We start from the raw sequence: 18,591 nt of genomic DNA, 5'->3' as shown, positions 1-18,591 counted from the left end.
TATTAAGTGGTAAGGAAGAAAAGCACTATGCATAGAAACTAATCTTTCAAATAGTTTAAATAACTGGTGTAATTTTTAGACATAAATATATATAACGCAAAGCAAAGAGGGAAGGAGAGGATGTGAGAGGATAAAGCAAATGTGGTAAAATTGACAATTCAGGTGAAAAGTATATGGGAGATCTGTACAATTCATGCCATTTTGATAGAATTTTGAAGTTACTTGAAAATGAAAACAAGACTGGGACACACATGTATTGAATTCTGGAAGGATACACTTAATCTTAAAGATGCTCATCAGTGAAGAGAGCAAGGAGATGCAAAATAAAGAGCCTTCAACAAAAACCCTTTAAATAACAGACAATTCCACCCAGTGGTTCTCTTTGTAGCCTCTATGCATGTCAGGAGTTCTTAACCTAGGACTGATGGATCCCAGAGGTCTGTGGCTAAAAATTCACTGGGTGTATGAAGGGGATGGAAAAAAATTAATTTCATTTCATTAATATTCAATATCTTTTTCTTCAACTATGAATATAGGCAATGAACAATATTAAATGTAACAGTGCTTATGACTTTATTACCAACCAAAATCACACATATTTTCATCACTTTAGTTACTAAGGTTCTCAAAATAATGATATACCACTCACCATTTCCATGGCACATGAAAATGCTAGATTGCATTTAATGTGAAAAATGAAGAAAGCATGTTATATCACAAATCTGTTTTTTAGAATTTTGAGAGCTATATTTTAAAATAATAGATTTCTTTGTAATACTCATTTTATTTTTTTCACTTAAAAATGTTATTCTGCAAAACAGACCATGGGCTTCAGACTGCCCCAGGGTCCATGGCACAAAAAGGTTAGAACCTATGCTCTATGACACAGACCCCTGATTTGCTTACAAACTCATCATAATGAAAATTAAAAATGGATAGCTTTTTGATCCACCATAAAGCAAATTATAAAAAAAGGCACATGATAACAAGCAGTCATTCTAACTTATTTAATTTCTAGATAATTTCCTATAACTACCAGAGCAAAATTATTCAAAATATGAACTGCAATTTCACACAAAGCATTCAATAACAAATATACCACTCATACACACAAAACACACAGGCACAGAGCAACTATAAAAATGAATCAAGACTTGAAATGTCTTATAGAGCAACTCAATCCTTACCATATCTTAAAGAAATTGGTTAAAAATAAGATACTATTTACCATCTCTCTTTGGGAAAATTTTTTAAAATTTCTTTAATGATTGGCTGGTAGCAGGCATCCCTTTCTGCTTTCCCAGTTTCACTCCAGTCTCTCACAAACTGTTTCAATGTGGATTTTAACTTATCCATGTCAAACGTAGATGCTGGCATAATCTTTCCATTCCCCTGTTTAAAAAAACAGAAATCAATTAGCTTCTTAGAGTAATAGTTTTGAATATGGTTGAATAGACATGCTACTAACAGCCCATAGGTAGTTTAGTGGATAAATCAACAGGGGTTTAAGTGCACCTTGAGATCCTAAATGAAAGAGTTTAGTGGTCTCACTTCTTTCTACCCTCAATAGATTAAGACCCATTAATAGTAAAGCCACCATACAATTAAGCAGTCTTCACTCAAAAGAGGACAAAACTGGCCGGCGCCGCGGCTCACTAGGCTAATCCTCCGCCTAGCGGCGCCGGCACACCGGGTTCTAGTCCCGGTTGGGGCACCGGATTCTGTCCCGGTTGCCCCTCTTCCAGGCCAGCCCTCTGCTGTGGCCCGGGAGTGCAGTGGAGGATGGCCCAGGTGCTTGGGCCCTGCACCCCATGGGAGACCAGGAAAAGCACCTGGCTCCTGGCTCCTGCCATCGGATCAGCGCGGTGTGCCGGCCGCAGCGCGCCGGCCGCGGCGGCCATTGGAGGGTGAACCAACGGCAAAGGAAGACCTTTCTCTCTGTCTCTCTCTCTCACTGTCCACTCTGCCTGTCAAAAAAAAAAAAAAAAAAAAAAAAAAAAAAAAAAAAAAAGCCGGCGCCGTGGCTCAATAGGCTAATCCTCCACCTTGCGGCGCCGGCACACCGGGTTCTAGTCCCGGTTGGGGCGCCGGATTCTGTCCCGGTTGCCCCTCTTCCAGGCCAGCTCTCTGCTATGGCCAGGGAGTGCAGTGGAGGATGGCCCAGGTGCTTGGGCCCTGCACCCCATGGGAGACCAGGAGAAGCACCTGGCTCCTGCCAGGATCAGCGCGGTGCGCCGGCTGCAGCGGCGGCCATTGGAGGGTGAACCAGCGGCAAAGGAAGACCTTTCTCTCTCTGTCTCTCTCTCACTGTCCACTCTGCCTGTCAAAAAAAAAAAAAAAAAAAAAAGAGGACAAAACTAAGTGGCTATGGAGACCCACGTCTTCTCCTAAGATTTATTTATTTTATTTGAAAGCCAAAAATGCAGAGAGAGAGGGAGAGACACAGAGGTCTTCCATCGTCTGGTTCACTCCCCAGATGGTCACAATGTCCAGGGCTGGGTCAGGGAGAAGCCAGGAGCTTCTTCCAGGTCTCCCACGTGGGTGGCTTTTCCAGGCCATTAGAAAGGAGCTGGAGTGGAAGCACAGCAGCAGGGAAACAAACTGGCACCCAAATGAGATGCCAGAGTTACAGGTGGTGGCTGTATGGACCATGCCACAACATTGGCCTCCCTTTCTCTCTCTTTCTCTCAAGACAGGGAAGAAAGTCCCTCCAAGTCATTGATGGGGTAAGCCCAGAAAGGCTCCCACTGGAGTGGTCCAAAAGTATATTTCAAATACAAAACAAGGACTTCAGTTCCTATTTCTACAAGTCTCTTGAGATTAGTGAAAAAGCTTCTTAAAGTATAAGATAAATATCAGTAGATAAATCAGAAAAATATGAGGGGAATTTTATCTACATGGTAAAATGATATAAAAATGTAATGCCCTAAGCACAGAACATGTAGAATACTACGTCAAAAGCATATCAAAATGCCAACAACTATCTTCATTTAAAAAAATAACATCAGTGAATCTGATCTCTGGCACACTGTTTTATTAAACTAATCAAACAACGGAATATAGAAGGGAAAACACTTGCTGAATAGAGCAAACAATCAGTATCAAGATTATAAAAATAAAATCCTAAAACATAAAAGATCTCAAAATATTTAGTAAAAACAAATAGAAGAAACTTTCACATACATCTTCTCCATATTCTTTATTTTCAAACATATGTATGCAATCATTCACAATGGTCAGTAGTATTTCTTGATTATGATCAATGCATTTTCGGATCTTGTCCAAATGTAGAACAAACTGAGGAAGTAGTTTCTGTTGATTAGGTGGAAGAGATCGAAACTGTCTTTCTGTTCGGTGTACTCGCTCATGCATACTGGTGCTAAAACATAAAAGGTGTTTTTAAATTGGCAAAACAATTTTTAGAAGCCAGTCTTATTTTATGGTTTTTTTCTGTACTATTCATCCCTCATTACATTGGACATTATCCTATCATTTACAGTCTTTTAGTTTCTTAAAACCTATCAACTTAGACAGTTTTGTACACTTTTACTTTATTAAGAATCCTTCTGTAGGCAACCAAACAAAAGACAATGTTTTTATAAATAGTAAAAGTAAGTACGCATATCAATTAGAAGAGGAAAACAGGAAACAGTAAAGGCAATTAATATACAATTATTTATTTTTCTAACTGCAATTTTCAAACTGAAAACTTTCAGCAAAACCACCTGAATGCTGTAGACTTTTCCCTCATTAAATAGCAAAATGCTGCTGTGAAATTAGTTTAGGAAATATACAAAAGTATTTCAAAATTAAAAGCCAACCAAATCGAATATTTTTAAATATTATAAAAGAACTTATAAACTACCAAAACACTAAGCAAGGGAAAATTGAAATTCTATAAGGTTTTATATGACAGTATTCATAATTTGCAGTCTAAAAGTTTCCAGTATTTTGGGGACAAACAATTTATAAAATCAGAAAAGCAAACATAACTTTTAAAAGTTAAATGAATATTCACAATGAAATGTCATTTTATATAACAGATGGGCAAAATTTATTATATTATTATATAATATATTATATATATATATTAAAGGTTAGTGAAAATGTGGAATAATCAGGACAATTGTACACTGATGGTGGGTATATAAATTAGTATGGAAAATAATTTAGCATTATCTAGTCAAGCATAATATGGTATTTGCCCCACAACCCAGTGATAACCCTCCTAGAAATACCCAAGAAACTTGCCAATGGGCAGCATGAAACATAACCAATCTTCATAGCAACACTGTTGAAAATAACAAAAAATCTGCACCCAAAGGTAAGCTATCAATAGACTGAAGAAATTAACATATAGCCATATAGTGCGAAGCACTGATATGAATATATTATAGCTATAAACAATAATATTGGTAAAACCAGGAATGTAACTATTTGTTGAAAAAAAGAAATTGCGGAATACCATAATGTGCAATCCCAGCTCATCTAAAACTAAACAGTATGTTTAATGTTTGAGCAGATCATAAATAAACTACAAAGAAATGGAGGAAATAAACATTTATTAAAGTAATTTTCTCTGATGGATTAGATAGTGCTTTTTTAAAAAAACTGGGAAGGGACCAGTATTGTGTAGTAGTGAATAAAGCTGCTGCCTGTGACACCAGCATCCCATACTGGAGCCAGTTTGAGTCCCGGCTGCTTTACTTACGATCCAGCTTCCTGCTAATGCGATCGGGAAAGCAGTGAAAAATGAATCAAGTCCTTGGGTCCCTGTACCCACAAGGGAGACCTGGAAGAAGCTCTTGGCTCCTGGTTTCAGCCATTTAGGGAGCGAAAGAGCAAATGGAACATCTCTCTCTCTCTCTCTAACTGCACCTTTCAAATAAATCTTAAAAAAAAAAAAAAAAAAAAAAAAATTAGGGGCCGGCACTGTTGCACAGCGGGTTAACGCCCTGGCCTGAAGCGCCAGCATCCCACATGGACACCGGTTCTAGTCCCGGCTGCTCCACTTCCAATCCAGCTCCCTGCTATGGCCTGGGAAAGCAGTGTTTTTCTAAGTTTCTGTGTGGTGATTTGGTGTGAGGGGACCCTTAGGCATAAGGTGAAGAGATCAAGGTTGCAGTGGCTTCACTGATATTGGCTTCTTTTCCCCTGAAGACAGAATAGTGAGTTTTGAAGTCAGATATATCTGTGTTAAAACCTGAGGGGCTTATATCACGTATGTCAAATGACCATAAGATACGTTCCTCTGGGCCTCAAATGTCTCACAAAAACCAAATAACAACAATATTGATGAACACAGAAGCTGGCTGAGGGGCCAGCGCCGTGGTTCACTTGGTTAATCCTCCACCTGCGGCACCGGCATCCCATATGGGTGCCGGGTTCTAGTCCCGGTTGCTCCTCTTCCAGTCCAGCTCTCTGCTGTGACCCGGGAGTGCAGTGGAGGATGGCCCAAGTGCTTGGACCCCTGCACCCCCATGGGAGACCAGGAGGAAGCACCTGGCTCCTGCCTTTGGATCGGTGCAGCACTGTCCATAGCGGCCGTTTGGGGAGTGAACCAATGGAAGGAAGACCTTTCTCTCTGTCTCTCACTGTCTGTAACTCTACCTGTCAAAAAAAAAAAAAAGGCAAAAAGCTGGTTGAGATTGAGATTTAATAAATGCTGGGCACTAGGTCAAGGCACTTAACATGAATCACTCTGAAAAAAAATCTCTATAAAACCCCATGAGGGCCGGTGCCGCAGCTCAATAGGCTAATCCTCCGCTGTGGCGCTGGCACACCGGGTTCTAGTCCCGGTCGGGACATCGGATTCTGTCCCGGTTGCCCCTCTTCCAGGCCAGCTCTCTGCTGTGGCCAGGGAGTGCAGTGGAGGATGGCCCAAGTGCTTGGGACCTGCACCCCATGGGATACCAGGAGAAGCACCTGGCTCCTGCCTTCGGATCAGCGTGGTGCGCCGGCCGCAGGGGCCATTAGAGGGTGAACCAACGGCAAAAGGAAGACCTTTCTCTCTGTCTCTCTCTCTCATTGTCCACTCTGCCTGCCAAAAAAAAAAAAAAAAACAACCATGAGGTAGGTACCATTATTCTCTGCTAAACACAGGAAGTGCTCAAAAAAATAGTAGGTATACCTACTGTATTTACCTACATAACATATTGCCTGTGAAAATATTAAAAATGCAGAAGTTAAAGTACTCAGGGGAAGAAAGCAATAATCTCTCCTTTAGAGGGAACCACCTTTCTGTTTTACTGTTTAAGCTTATTCTAGTATCACTTTTTGTAACTGAAAAGGGCAACTTCTAATCATTTGTCCTTTTTTAAAAAAAATATTTAGTTAATCACTTGAAAGTCAAAGTTACACAGAGAGAGAAGGAGACGCAAAAAGAAAGAGAGGTTTTCCATCTGCTGGTTCACTCCCCAGTTGGCCACAAAGGCTGGAGCTGCGCTGATCCAGAGCCAGGAGCCTCTTCTGGGTCTCCCATGCATGCAGGTGCAGGGGCCCAAGCAAGCACTTGGGCCATCCTCCACTGCTCTCCCAGGCCATAGCAGAGAGCTGGATCAGAAGACGAGCAGCAGGGACTCAAACCAGCACCCATATGGGATGCTGGCAATGAAGGCGGCAGCCTTACCTGCTATGCCACAGCGACAGCCCCATCATTTATCCTAAGGGGGTACAAAGTGGTGTTATGATATAGCTCTACGATGTGGAAAGACAGAATCAAGTGAATCAACATATCTGTCATTTCAAATACTTTTAATCTTCCTGCCTGCCAGAAACAACATATCCTTTGCCCGGCATTCCCTATTCTTTCCCATCATCACAGTTTCCAGTAACCACTATTCTCCTCTGTATTCCACTAAGCCTGTTTGGGCTGCCACATGTGAGGATGTGAATTACTTGTCTTTCTGTACCTGGCTTACTTCATCTAGCATCTTTCTATTCAAAATGCGGTACACAAAACAGCCTATCACTTGAAAAAAGTCAGGAATGCAAATCTCAGGCCCAGTTCATCCAAGACCTCCTGAACTAAAATCTGCCTTTTAGCAAGATTCTCAAGTAATTTATATTCACATTCAGGTTTGAGAAACACTTGTGATTCTACATTCTTAGCCAAAGAATTTTCCCAAATTGAGAAAAGTTTTCAAATATAAAATTATTAAAGGCTGTTCATCTCTATGTAGCCAAAATTTACTTGTTACCAGACATTTTTAGCTACTTTCACTTGTCTACATGATTAACTTTTGGAGTTCAAAAATCTATCTATATTCGGTCCCTACCAACACTCATACTGAAATTTAATCCATGTTGTAAAGTATTAAGAGGGTAGACACTTAATCCAACTGCAGTATTTGGAAATAGGACCTTTAAGAGGTAATTAAGGTTAAATGAGGCCATAATAGAAGGACCCTAATCCAAAAGGACTGTAGCTTTATAAGAAAAGGAAGATGAAATCCTGAGCCCAGACACGCAATGCCACTTACCACAGATGCCCTGAACCACCTCAGAACCTTTAGAGCACCCCACCAGCAAGAAAGACTTCACCAGTTGCCCCCAGACAATGCTGAATTCCCAGCCCTCAAAACTGTGAGCTAAATAAACTTTTCCTTATAAGTTACCAGGTTTAAAATACTCAGTTACAGCAACAGAGACAATGGAAGATAATATTTTAGGGAAAAAACAATAAATTTTCAAAAGCAGGATTGGTAAGACAGAAAGGATAAGATTTTTTTTTTCCCTCCTGCAGCGCTGGCATCCCATATGGGCGCTGGTTCTAGTCCCACCTGCTCCTCTTCCAAACATGCTCTCTTCTGTGGCCTGGGAAAGCAGAAGATGGCCCAAGTGCTGGGACCCCTGCACCCATATGGGAGACCAGGAAAAAGCACCTGGCTCCTGGCTTCGGATTGGTGCAGCTCCAGCCATTGTGGCCATTTGGGGAGTGCACCAATGGATGGAAGACCTCTCTCTCTCTGTCTCTCCCTCTCACTGTCTGTAACTCTACCTCTCAAATAAATAAATAAAATCTTTTTAAAAATCAGATTTATTTATTTATTTTATCTGAAAGGCAGAGTTTGAGGAGTGGGGAGAGAGACAGAGAATGATCTTCCATCTGCTGGTTCACCCTTCATATGACCACAATGGCCAGGGCTGGGCCAGGTAGGAGCCAGGAAACTTTTCCAGGTCTCCTACATGGCTGCAAGGGCCCAAGCACTTGAGCCATCCTCTGCTGCTTTCCCAGGCACATCAGCAGGGAGCTGGAACAGAAGTGGAGTACCTGGAACTTGAATCGGCATGGGAGGGGACCAACTTAACTCGCTATGCCACAACATCAACCCCACAGCTATTTTCAATGCTCTTGAGACAAAGTGATTTTCAAAAAGATTTTCAATTTACATCCCTATCAATAAAGTGGCCATCACAGGGCCTGTGCTGTGGCGTAATGGGTAGAGCCGCCACCTAAAGTGCCGGCAGCCTATATGGGCATGGGTTCGAGTCCCAGCTGCTCTACTTCCGATCCAGCTCTCTGCTATGGCCTTGGAAATCAGTGGAAGATGGACCAAGTCTCAGGGCCTCTGCACCCATATGAAAGACCGGGAAGAAGCTCCTGGTTTCAAATCAGCTCTGCTCTGGCCGTTGCAGCCATCTGGGGAGTGAACCAATGATGGAAGATATTCTCCCTCCTCCCTCCTTCTGCCTCTCTGTAACTCTGCCACAGAGTTGCAACTGTTTATAATTCACCATCAATAATTTGTTTCTTTTTTTGAAATTTTAAAAAGATGTTTTTAAGATTTAATCTGAAAGAGTTACAAAGAGAGGAGAGACAGAGAAATCTTCATCCACAGGTTCACTCCCTAAATGGCCACAATGCCAGGCCAAAACCAGGAGTCTCATCCAGGTCTCCCACGTGGGTGGCAAAAGCCCAAATACTTGGGCCATCTTCCATTGCTTTCCCAAGCTCACCAGCAGGAAGCCAGGTTGGAAGCAGAGCAGCCAGTTGACACAGGCACTCCTGATGTCTGGGTAGTTTCACAGAACTGCTTTCCTAATCTTCCTGGGCAGTGGATACTCCACAACTGCCCTCTACCACAGCTCAAAACTCATAACCAAACAGATCTCACTTAGAACAAGCCCCACAAAAACCTGAACTCATTCCTACCCAGCTAATATTGATGAACTGCCTCTTCTCTTAGTCTCATAAGCCATAATGTCACAATCAATTTGCCCAAGAAATTTTCATTCTAATTGTTATACGCAAATTACCCCAGGTTGAATGCTTTACATCATATTCCGTTTCATCTCCCAAAGATTACTGAGAAGTCTGCCACCTAGGAGTACTCTTACCGGCTGCATGCTGTCCAATCTAACTCCTCTCTCACCCTCCCCATCTAATCAGATGAATTCTTCTAAAATATATCTCATCTTTGTCACTGTTGAATCTCCATATTTCAGCATATGTAAAAGGTAATCAGTAATGTTCAGTTACACTTCCAAGGCACCATTTTTGGTTCTCCAAGACTACTTCTTACCCTGGTTGCAGGGGAGCTGAAGTGAGTTACAGCCCAGTCACTGGAGCTGTCAATTTGTGACACAAAAGTGAACTACCTAGATAGAACAGGATGAGTTATAGCAGAGTCCTCAATGCCTGGTTACATAATTTGATGCAGAGCTGCTGTTAACATACATCCATAAATGCTCTTAAAATAGGTGCATCTTAAAAAACTGAGAATGTGGCCCAGTCCTTTGCTATGCTTAGGGCTGCCTCCATGCTGTGGCACAGCTGAACAGTTCTAAAGAGCTGAAAATATGTACTGCCTGCCCTTTTTAAGAAACTGCTGACCCTGCTTATAAAGGAAAGTTTAACAAACATCAGACTCTCAGTGGTTCTGAAGTTAAGTCAGCATCAGAACGCCACATCCTCTATCAGATAAGGGGGAAAAGTACATCCAGTTACCATTTTTTCCTTAAGGGTGTCTCCACCCCCAACTTTCTCTAGAAAGCTAGTGTCAGCAGTGACTTCCCACTTCAGTGTGGTGGGTCCACACCGGGTCTGAGCCAAGGGAACAGGTACAGACCTAATCCTCTATACTAATTGAACTAGTCTAAGGATTCCAAACAGGAAAATAGTTTGTCAGAAGTCTATATCAATTCATTTTAAAGCTTTCTTAAATACCTAAGGTTAGATTTTCCTTACTCATTTCATTGCTTAGTATTGCTGGGTAAAAATTTACTGAACTACTGAACCATTTGAAATTTCAGGTAAGTCCCTTCCACAAGTTGCCCATCTTTTATACCTGTTTTCTCAACTGTAAAAATGAGTTCTTGATTTTAAACATCTCATGTAATTCGTCAATGAAAGATAAACAAATTTAGGGGCCACCGTGGTAGCATAGTGGCATCCCACATTGGCACTAGTTTAAATCCCAGCTGCTCCACTTCCAATCCAACACCCTACTAATGCCTCTGGGAAAGCAGTGGAAGATGGCTCAGGTACTTGGGTCCCTGCACCCACCTGGAAAAAGACTCCTGGCTTCGGCCTGACCCAGCCCCAGCCATTGTGGTCATTTGGGGAGTCAACCAGTGGACAGAAGACCTCTCTCTCTGTAACACTGCCTTTTAAATAAATAAATCCTTGGCCCAAAGTGCTTGGACCCTGCACCCACATGGGAGACCAGGAGGAAGCACCTGGCTCCTGGCTTTGGATCGGTGTAGCACACCGGCTGTAGCAGCCATTTGGGGGGTGAACCAATGGAAAAGGAAGACTTTTCTCTCTGTCTCTCTCTAACTCTGCCTGTCAAATAAATAAATAAATGAATAAATCCTTTAAAAAAATCTATTTTTAAAAAATCTCACCTAAAAGTGGGAAGTTGCTAACAAGACCTAATGTTTTTCAATTGTAGTACTTTCTATGTACTTAAGTATCTTATTCATAACAAAGAGTGGTCTTTTTTTATTTTTTATTTGACAGGCAGAGTTATAGAGAGTGAGAGAGAGAGACAGGGAGAAAGGTCTTCCTTCCGTTGGTTCACCCCCCAAATGGCAGCCATGGCTGGCGCTGCGCCGATCCGAAGCCAGGAGCCAGGTGCTTCTTCCTGGTCTCCCATGCAGGTGCAGGGCCCAAGCACTTGGGCCATTCTCCACTGCCTTCCTGGGCCATAGCAGAGAGCTGGACAGGAAGAGGAGCAACCGGGACTAGAACCCAGTGCCTATATAGGATGCTGGCACCACAGGCAGAGGATTAACCAAGTGAGCCACGGTGCTGGCCCATCAAGAGTTTTTTGTTTTTTGTTTTTTGTTTTTTTTGACAGGCAGAGTGGACAGTGAGAGTGAGAGAGAGAGAGAGAGAGAGAGAGACAGAAAGGTCTTCCTTTACCGCTGGTTCACCCTCCAATGGCTGCTACAGCCGGTGCACCACGCTGATCCGATGGCAGGAGCCAGGTGCCTCTCCTGGTCTCCCATGGGGGTGCAGGGCCCAAGCACTTGGGCCATCCTCCACTGTACTCCCAGGCCACAGCAGAGAGCTGGCCTGGAAGAGGGGCAACGGCACAGAATCCAGCACCCCGATCAGGGATCAGGACTAGAACCCGGTGTGCTGGCACAGCAGGCGGAGGATTAGCCTATTGAGCCAAGGCGCAAGAGTGATTTTAAAGCTAACGTTTTGACTATTCATTACAATGCTATACTCATTTTTACATTAGAATGTTATCTAAGTGAAATCTCTAGGAATCTCATGAAAAGACATTTAGGAATTTCAAAGTAGAATAAGATCATCCATGAGTTCTTACTTGGTGACAGAAAGGCTTGTATCTGTTCTGTCCAATACAACAGAAACTAGTCGCACATGGCTACTGAGTATTGAAAATGTGCCTAATGAGACACAGCAACTGAATTTTAACTTCACTGAAGCTAAACATTTTAAACTTCACTGTTATTCATGGCTATAGTACTAGACAGTATATAAGTCCACTGTAAGGAGCAGAAATTAAACAGCCTCACCATAATATTAACAAGAAATAAGCAAGGGCTAAGCTGACTACAAGAGATCTGCATGGACTGGGTAAGAACCACCACTGCATGCACACACCTTCCTCAGAACCCTATTGGCCCTATACTGACTGCCAAAAATGCAGACCAAAAAAAGGCCCAGAGACTCTCTGAACAGGCTCTCCTGAGAGCGGCAGAGCAAAGCTCCAGGTTGACCCACCACACTCAGACCTTCCCCTGATAGTTCTCCAAGCCAGCCATGTGCTCACCTGATGCCAAGGCTCCAAGCTCACCTGACGACATTGAAGCCCTGCTCACCTGAAACCCAGACTCTACTTGCCCTTCTAGACCTGCGTTCTTTGGCTTAGAGTCCCCACTTTTGCTGATGTGAGAATCCACCCTCTGTGGCTAAGACATGTCATGAGGAGCAGGGGAGATACTCTGGAAACCTTGAGTGGTTGGTTTGCCCAGTGCATTGTGTGAATTAGAATGTGTGACTTTCCCACTGCATAATAAAACCCTTATTGGAACCAGCACTACCTTGGTGCTGTTACTGCAACTCGGAGACATCCACAAATTCATAAAATGTTAGAATGTATCAATCTAGGATGTTTTCTGCTACATTCTGCTTTCAGTACAAAAGGCTTCAGGTTTGAAGGTAAGTTTCCGGAGTAGGGAGCTGGATCAGAAGAACAGCCAGGACACAAACTGGTGCCTACAAAGGATGCCAGTGCTGTAGGTGGAGGCTTAGCCTACCACGCCACAGTGCCAGCCCGTAATGTGTGTTTTTAATAAGTGTCTCAAATCTAACTAGGGACTATACACTTCAAAATCTACTAGGCTGCTCAAGTCTATTAAGAGTCATTGAATTGGGGCTGGCGATGTGGCGCAGTGGGTTAAATCCTTAGCCTGAAGTGCCAGCAGCCCATATGGGTGCCAGTTCAAGTACTAGCTGCCCTTCTTCCGATTCAGCTCTCTGCTATTGCCTGGAAAAGCAGTAGAAGATGGCCCAAGTCCTTGGGCTCCTGTACCCACATGGGAGACCTGGAGGAAGTTCCTGGCTCCTAACGTTGCATGGGCTCAGCTCTGGCTGTTGCAGCCATTTGGGGAGTGAACCAGTGGATGGAAGACTTCTCTCTCTCTCTACCTCTCTCTGTAACTCTTTCAAATAAATAAAAATAAATCTTAAAGAGTTATTGATGGGAGTTGAATAGTTTCAATAGAAATTGTGTGAAAGATGGCAGAGTAGGGAGGGTGCTTACTGTTCTGGTCTAGGAGAAGATAGTTTAAAAAAGTGGAAAGAGTATGGTCTCAGGGAAAAGTTAGGGAAACAGCAGAGGAAACTCTACGCAAATTGCAAGGACACAGTGGACCTACATATAGAGCAAGGACATGCACAACTCAGGACCCAAGCAGACGAGAGCCTCCACACCAGCGTTGGAGAATGAGGTGAGACCAGAATGCAGCAGCTCAAGTCACTGGTAAAAAAGCTGCAGGAGGGCCGGCGCCGCGGCTCACTAGGCTAATCCTCCGCCTAGCGGCGCCGGCACACCGGGTTCTAGTCCCGGTTGGGGCGCCAGATTCTGTCCCGGTTGCCCCTCTTCCAGGCCAGCCCTCTGCTGTGGCCAGGGAGTGCAGTGGAGGATGGCCTAGGTGCTTGGGCCCTGCACCCCATGGGAGACCAGGAGAAGCACCTGGCTCCTGGCTCCTGCCATCGGATCAGCGTGGTGCGCCGGCCGCGGCGGCCATTGGAGGGTGAACCAACGGCAAAGGAAGACCTTTCTCTCTGTCTCTCTCTCTCACTGTCCACTCTGCCTGTCAAAAAAATAAAAAAAAAAATAAAAAATAATAAAAAAAAAACCTGCCAGTTAGAACTTGGCTACAAAAGCTGCAGGAAGAGCCTAAAAGAAACCCAGCATGGAGCCCAGTGGAGAGAAAACAAAGGGGTGGGGGCGGCACTGTGGCGCAGCGGGTTAGCACCCTGGCTTGAAGCGCCAACATCCCATATGGGCACTGGTTCAAGACCTGGCTGCTCCATTTCAGATCCAGCTCTCTGCTATGGCCTGGGAAAGCAACAGAAGATGGCCCAAGTCCTTGGGCCCCTGCACCCACGTGGGAGACCTGGAAGAAGCTCCTGGCTCCTAGCTTCGGATCAGCGCAGCTCTGGCCATTGCAGCCATCTGGAGAGTGAACCACTGGATGGAAGAGCTCTCTCTCTCTCTCTCTTTATAACTCTGACTTGCAAATAAATAAATAAATAAATAAATCTTTAAAAAAAAAAAAAAAAACCAAAGGTGGAAGGACAGACATGCTTTCTCTATCTCCAGTCACCCTTCAACAGTGTCCTTTAACAAGCTGATAGAAAACAAGTGCCATTTTGGACATGTGTAACAGCTGTGCCAGCTCATGTCCATGTCCAGCAACCACCCAAGTGGAGACTCCTGAGTCCAGTGGGGAGAACAGATGGGGCTGGGTGCTTGTGACTGTGGGAGGCTTGTGTGCAGGGGCTGTGAAAATACTGAGGCTGCATGGGAGGACTCAGGGTGTGACTGGGACTTTGGGCAGTCACTATGGGAGGCTCCAGACAATCAGGAATCCCTGGTTACCTGGTAAGGGGCACTGCTGGGGAATCTGAACTTACACTGAGGACTGCACAGATCCTTTGTGTGGTCCTTGTGGCAAAGTGGACAAATAATATACTCACTGGGGCTAGTGCCCAGGCACTGGCCTCCTTTGAAGAGAGGACCTCAGCTGAGTCTACAGCAATAGACAAGAACAAACCTCCTGATTAAGAAAAAAAAAAAGAAAAAGAGGAGATTTACCATGCCAAACATGGGTACATCACCTCAGACACACCCTTCACCCTGGAGCTCTGAACAGGGCTCCCTGGCCTTGAGGTATTCCCTGAAAGCAGACACTCCACTAATTCACTCAGACATAGTCCAAAGACAAAAGCTGCCAAGGTGATAAAACAAAGAAACCAATGAGTATCTCTACAAATGCCAAATAAAAAAATGCACCAATTCAAGAAACAAGAATAAGGAAGACAACGTGATGCCCCTAAAAGAACACAACACTTCAATACTAGATTTTGAAGATGATGAGACTGAAGAAATGAATTCAAAAACTTGATCATATGATTAGTCAGAAATAATCAGAATCAAATGCACAAACTAATGAAATCCATACATGACATGAAAGAAAATTTCTCCCACAAAATTGAGATCTTAAAGAGAAATCAAAATGAAATCTTGGAAAGCAAGAATTCAATAGAATGAATAAAAAATGCTGTAGAAAGCCTTAATAGAATTGGTGAAACGGAAGATTATCTGACTTAGAAGACAAAGCCTAGGAAATTATACAGTCAAAACAAATACCAGAAGAAATCAGAAAACTAAAAAACAGTTGGTAATCTACAGGATACAATCAAACAATCCAACATTTGGGTTCTAGGAGCTCCTGCAGGTGTGGAAAGACAGAAAGGATTAGAAGGCCTTTTTTAGTGAAATAATAACTGAAAACTTCCCTAAATTGGAGAAAAAAGGGATATCCAAGTACAAGAAGCACACAGAACTCCTAATAGACATGATAAGAAAAGACCTTCACAACACATTGTAATCAAACTCTCCACAGTAAAACATAAAGATTCTAAAACTTGCACAAGAGAAATGCCAGATTACTTTCAGCGGGTCTCCAATTAGACTCATAGTGGACATCTCATCAGAAACCCTATAGGCTGGGAGAGAATGGCAAAATATACTCCAAGTCTTAAGAGAAAATAACTGTCAACCCAGAATACTATATCCTGCAAAGCTTTCATTTATGAATGAAGGTGAAATAAAGACCTTCCATAACAAACAGAAATTGAAAGAATTGAAATAATTTGTCACTACCTGTGACACTAGCCCTACAAAAGATGGTTAAGGATTTGCTGCACAGAAACACAGAAACATGGTCATCACTACGGAAGAAGTTAAGGAAGGAAATCTCCCAGTAAAAGTACAAAGGAAATCCAAAGTAAGAAAATAGGAATATCTATGGAAAAATGGCAAGGCAAAGCCATTACTTATCAATAGTTGCTCTGAATGTAAATGGCCTCAACTCTCCAGTTAAAAGACACAGACTGGCTGTGTTGTTGCTACTGAATCTGGAGAAATAAAGTACTCAAACTGCAAATTCCCTTCTGGGCCCCTTAAATAATATAGTACATAGACCCTATTTTTGAGTTTAATTAATAAATTATTTCATCAAGATCTTTGAACTTCAAAACTGCCCGATAAAATGTAATCAGATACTAAGTAACTTTAACATTGTATTAAGCAAACTTCTAAATTCACAACAGTAACAAACTAATCATTAGTGGAAAGCATCCTATTTGGGAATAATGTATTTCTTTGCTATTATGTTTTATTTGTTAAAAATAGAGCTTCAACACAGATGCCAAGCACTGCTGACCTAAAAATAAATAAGGCTCAGCCCCTGCCCTTGAGGAGGTCACAGTCAAACAACAGATTTATATCCAAAAACAACTACAGTACAAATGAGAGGAACAACATATAAAAGATGTCCACAGAGCACAGCAGGAGCCCATCTAAGAGGTCACTTTAACCTGCACAGGAGGTCAAGTCTAGCAGATTCAGAATATAGCTACCGATGGCCTCTCGATCTCTTACACGATTAAAAGTGGTATCTTTCTTTACCTGAAAATCCAGTTAAGTCTCTTTCAGATCTTGGAATTATAATTTTGTGATTAAGCTATTTGAACATCTTTCTAAAGGAAGTTGAGAAGTTGTATTATGAATGAGGAACGTAATTACCGCTGTGCCCAGCTTCAAGGAGAATTTGATACATGTTTGCAGAATAAAAGAACACAATGCAGACTGTTACTGTGCCTCTCTTCACTTCCCTCCTTAGTAATCAAGTACCCTTTAGAATTCCGGGAACACCTCCGCCCTTAATCACCCACCAGTTAAGGACAATGAGCGGCACCATTCAAACTGCTCACCACTGAAGCAAAGGTGCGTTCACAGCGCCTAGGGGGTGGGATGGAAACCTTACACCCTTAAGAGAGCTGGCAACAGTTGGGGAAATGCGTCCTGTGGCATCCCACGTGCAGGTGACCGTGGACTCTCGGTGTGCTCACTTTAGAGGACACGCGGACAACACATACCAATCAGGCCCAGCACTGGACGATTTTACCACCATCCTTTTTTATCTGAAATGGTTACATCACGCCTCCGGTCGCCCCAACCAGTCTCAGAGCCCAGCCTCGAACGAGGGGTGGAAGGCAGGAGAGCTAATCTGACTCTGAATTCAGAAGACAGGAGGCAGAGCGGCAGACGGCGCGGCGGACACGAGGGTGCGCAGGGCAGGGGGGCTGCGGAGCTGCTAGGTGGCCGGGGGCCCGGAGGTCAGCTCCAGAGGCCGGTCCCCGCGCCCTGGAGGCGTGGGGGGCGGGGGTCCGTCGCCGCTCCTTACCCGTAGTAGCGGAAGGCATTAATGATCTTCCAGAAGTGCTCGCGCTCCAGCCTCTCCTCCTCTTCCTCCGTGCTGCGCGCGGCGGTCGACGAAACCGCCGCGGCCGAGCCCAAACGCCCGGCGGAGAACTGCACTTCCACCTCCTCGCTGCCACCGCGGCCGCCGCCGCCGCCGCTTCCCCCGCAGCCTTCGGGCAGCTGAGAGGCAGGAGGCGGGGGGCGCCTCCGTCGCTGCATCGCCGCCGCGGCCCTCGGCCTGGCCCGCTTGCGTCTCACCGCGAGTGAAAGCGTGGTGGCGGCTGCTTGGCCTTCCTCTAGACGGCGCCCGACGCGGACATGCCCCCAGCTCGCGGCGCGCTCCGCCCCCGCCGCCCTCAGGCCTCCATCCGCGCCGGGCTCCGCCAGGTCTTCAGGGCTCCGGGAACAAACGCGCGTGCGCGTGCGAGGGTACGACAGCGGGCCGCGGCTGCCTGCGCTCATTTGCTGCCAGGATTCGCCGACAGCGCGCTGGCGTCACGAGGACGCTCCTGGGGGGCGGGGCTGAGTGCCGGGCCGGGAGACGGAGGCGGAGCTCGTCGGTGGGTGGGGCTTGCACAGCTGGCACCTGGGAGCGGCTTGTAGGTGGGGCTTAAGGCTCCTGGGACGGCTGCCTTGTGGCACAGGCAAGTAAATGAGCCTAAGCTAAAGCACTCGCAAAGGAAAGCCAAGCAGAAAAAGTTTGGGTTAGAAGGAAAGTCTTGCATTCATCCTACTTTTTAAATTCACTTTCTAAATGAATTCCTGTGTTTAATCAAAGAAGAGGAAAGGGAAGCACCATCATGTGTCCAGTGTTTAGGGACCGGTGAAAATCCTAATCCCGCCCTGAGGCGATGGCAGCAGATGAGGAAAATGCAGGAAACTAATTCTGTCCTGTACCCGAATTTCAGAAGACCACAACACCCAGCAGGTGTCGGTGATGGTGGCTCTTGGCAAGACTGGACTTGATCTAATAACTGCTTCCTCATCTATATCCATTCAGTGTTTGCCTCTCTTCTCCTTGGATTTAGCTCTAAAGTGGCCACCTATCTTCATTCAATGCTATTCTTAGAAAATAACTCACTCTATTCAATTTATCACCCAGTAAATCAGGCTTACA

The 18,591-nt window shown here is 44.3% G+C and overlaps 1 protein-coding gene across 3 annotated transcripts in view; it reads right to left on the bottom strand.

Moving 5' to 3' along the window:
- Window positions 1–17,946, bottom strand: part of CARNMT1 (carnosine N-methyltransferase 1) — a 54,365-nt gene extending 36,419 nt beyond the window's left edge. Inside the window, exons 1-3 of one of the 3 annotated variants that reach the window (XM_002708240.5) lie at window positions 17,458–17,946; window positions 3,184–3,379; window positions 1,229–1,392 (exon numbers count right to left, since the gene is read on the bottom strand). In XM_002708240.5, coding sequence (XP_002708286.3) covers window positions 1,229–1,392; window positions 3,184–3,379; window positions 17,458–17,936 — 839 coding nt within the window. In that variant the 5' untranslated portion in view covers window positions 17,937–17,946. Of the gene's footprint in view, window positions 1–1,228; window positions 1,393–3,183; window positions 3,380–16,945; window positions 17,255–17,457 lie in introns of those variants that run through there. The other 2 variants (XM_051846610.2, XM_051846609.2) reach the window with 2 other exon arrangements.
- Between the last annotated feature and the right edge of the window lie 645 nt (window positions 17,947–18,591).

The sequence above is a fragment of the Oryctolagus cuniculus genome, chromosome 1 (genome assembly GCF_964237555.1).
Source record: "Oryctolagus cuniculus chromosome 1, mOryCun1.1, whole genome shotgun sequence".
Taxonomy (NCBI): domain Eukaryota; kingdom Metazoa; phylum Chordata; class Mammalia; order Lagomorpha; family Leporidae; genus Oryctolagus; species Oryctolagus cuniculus.
This window is presented reverse-complemented; position numbering and strand designations above follow the sequence as displayed.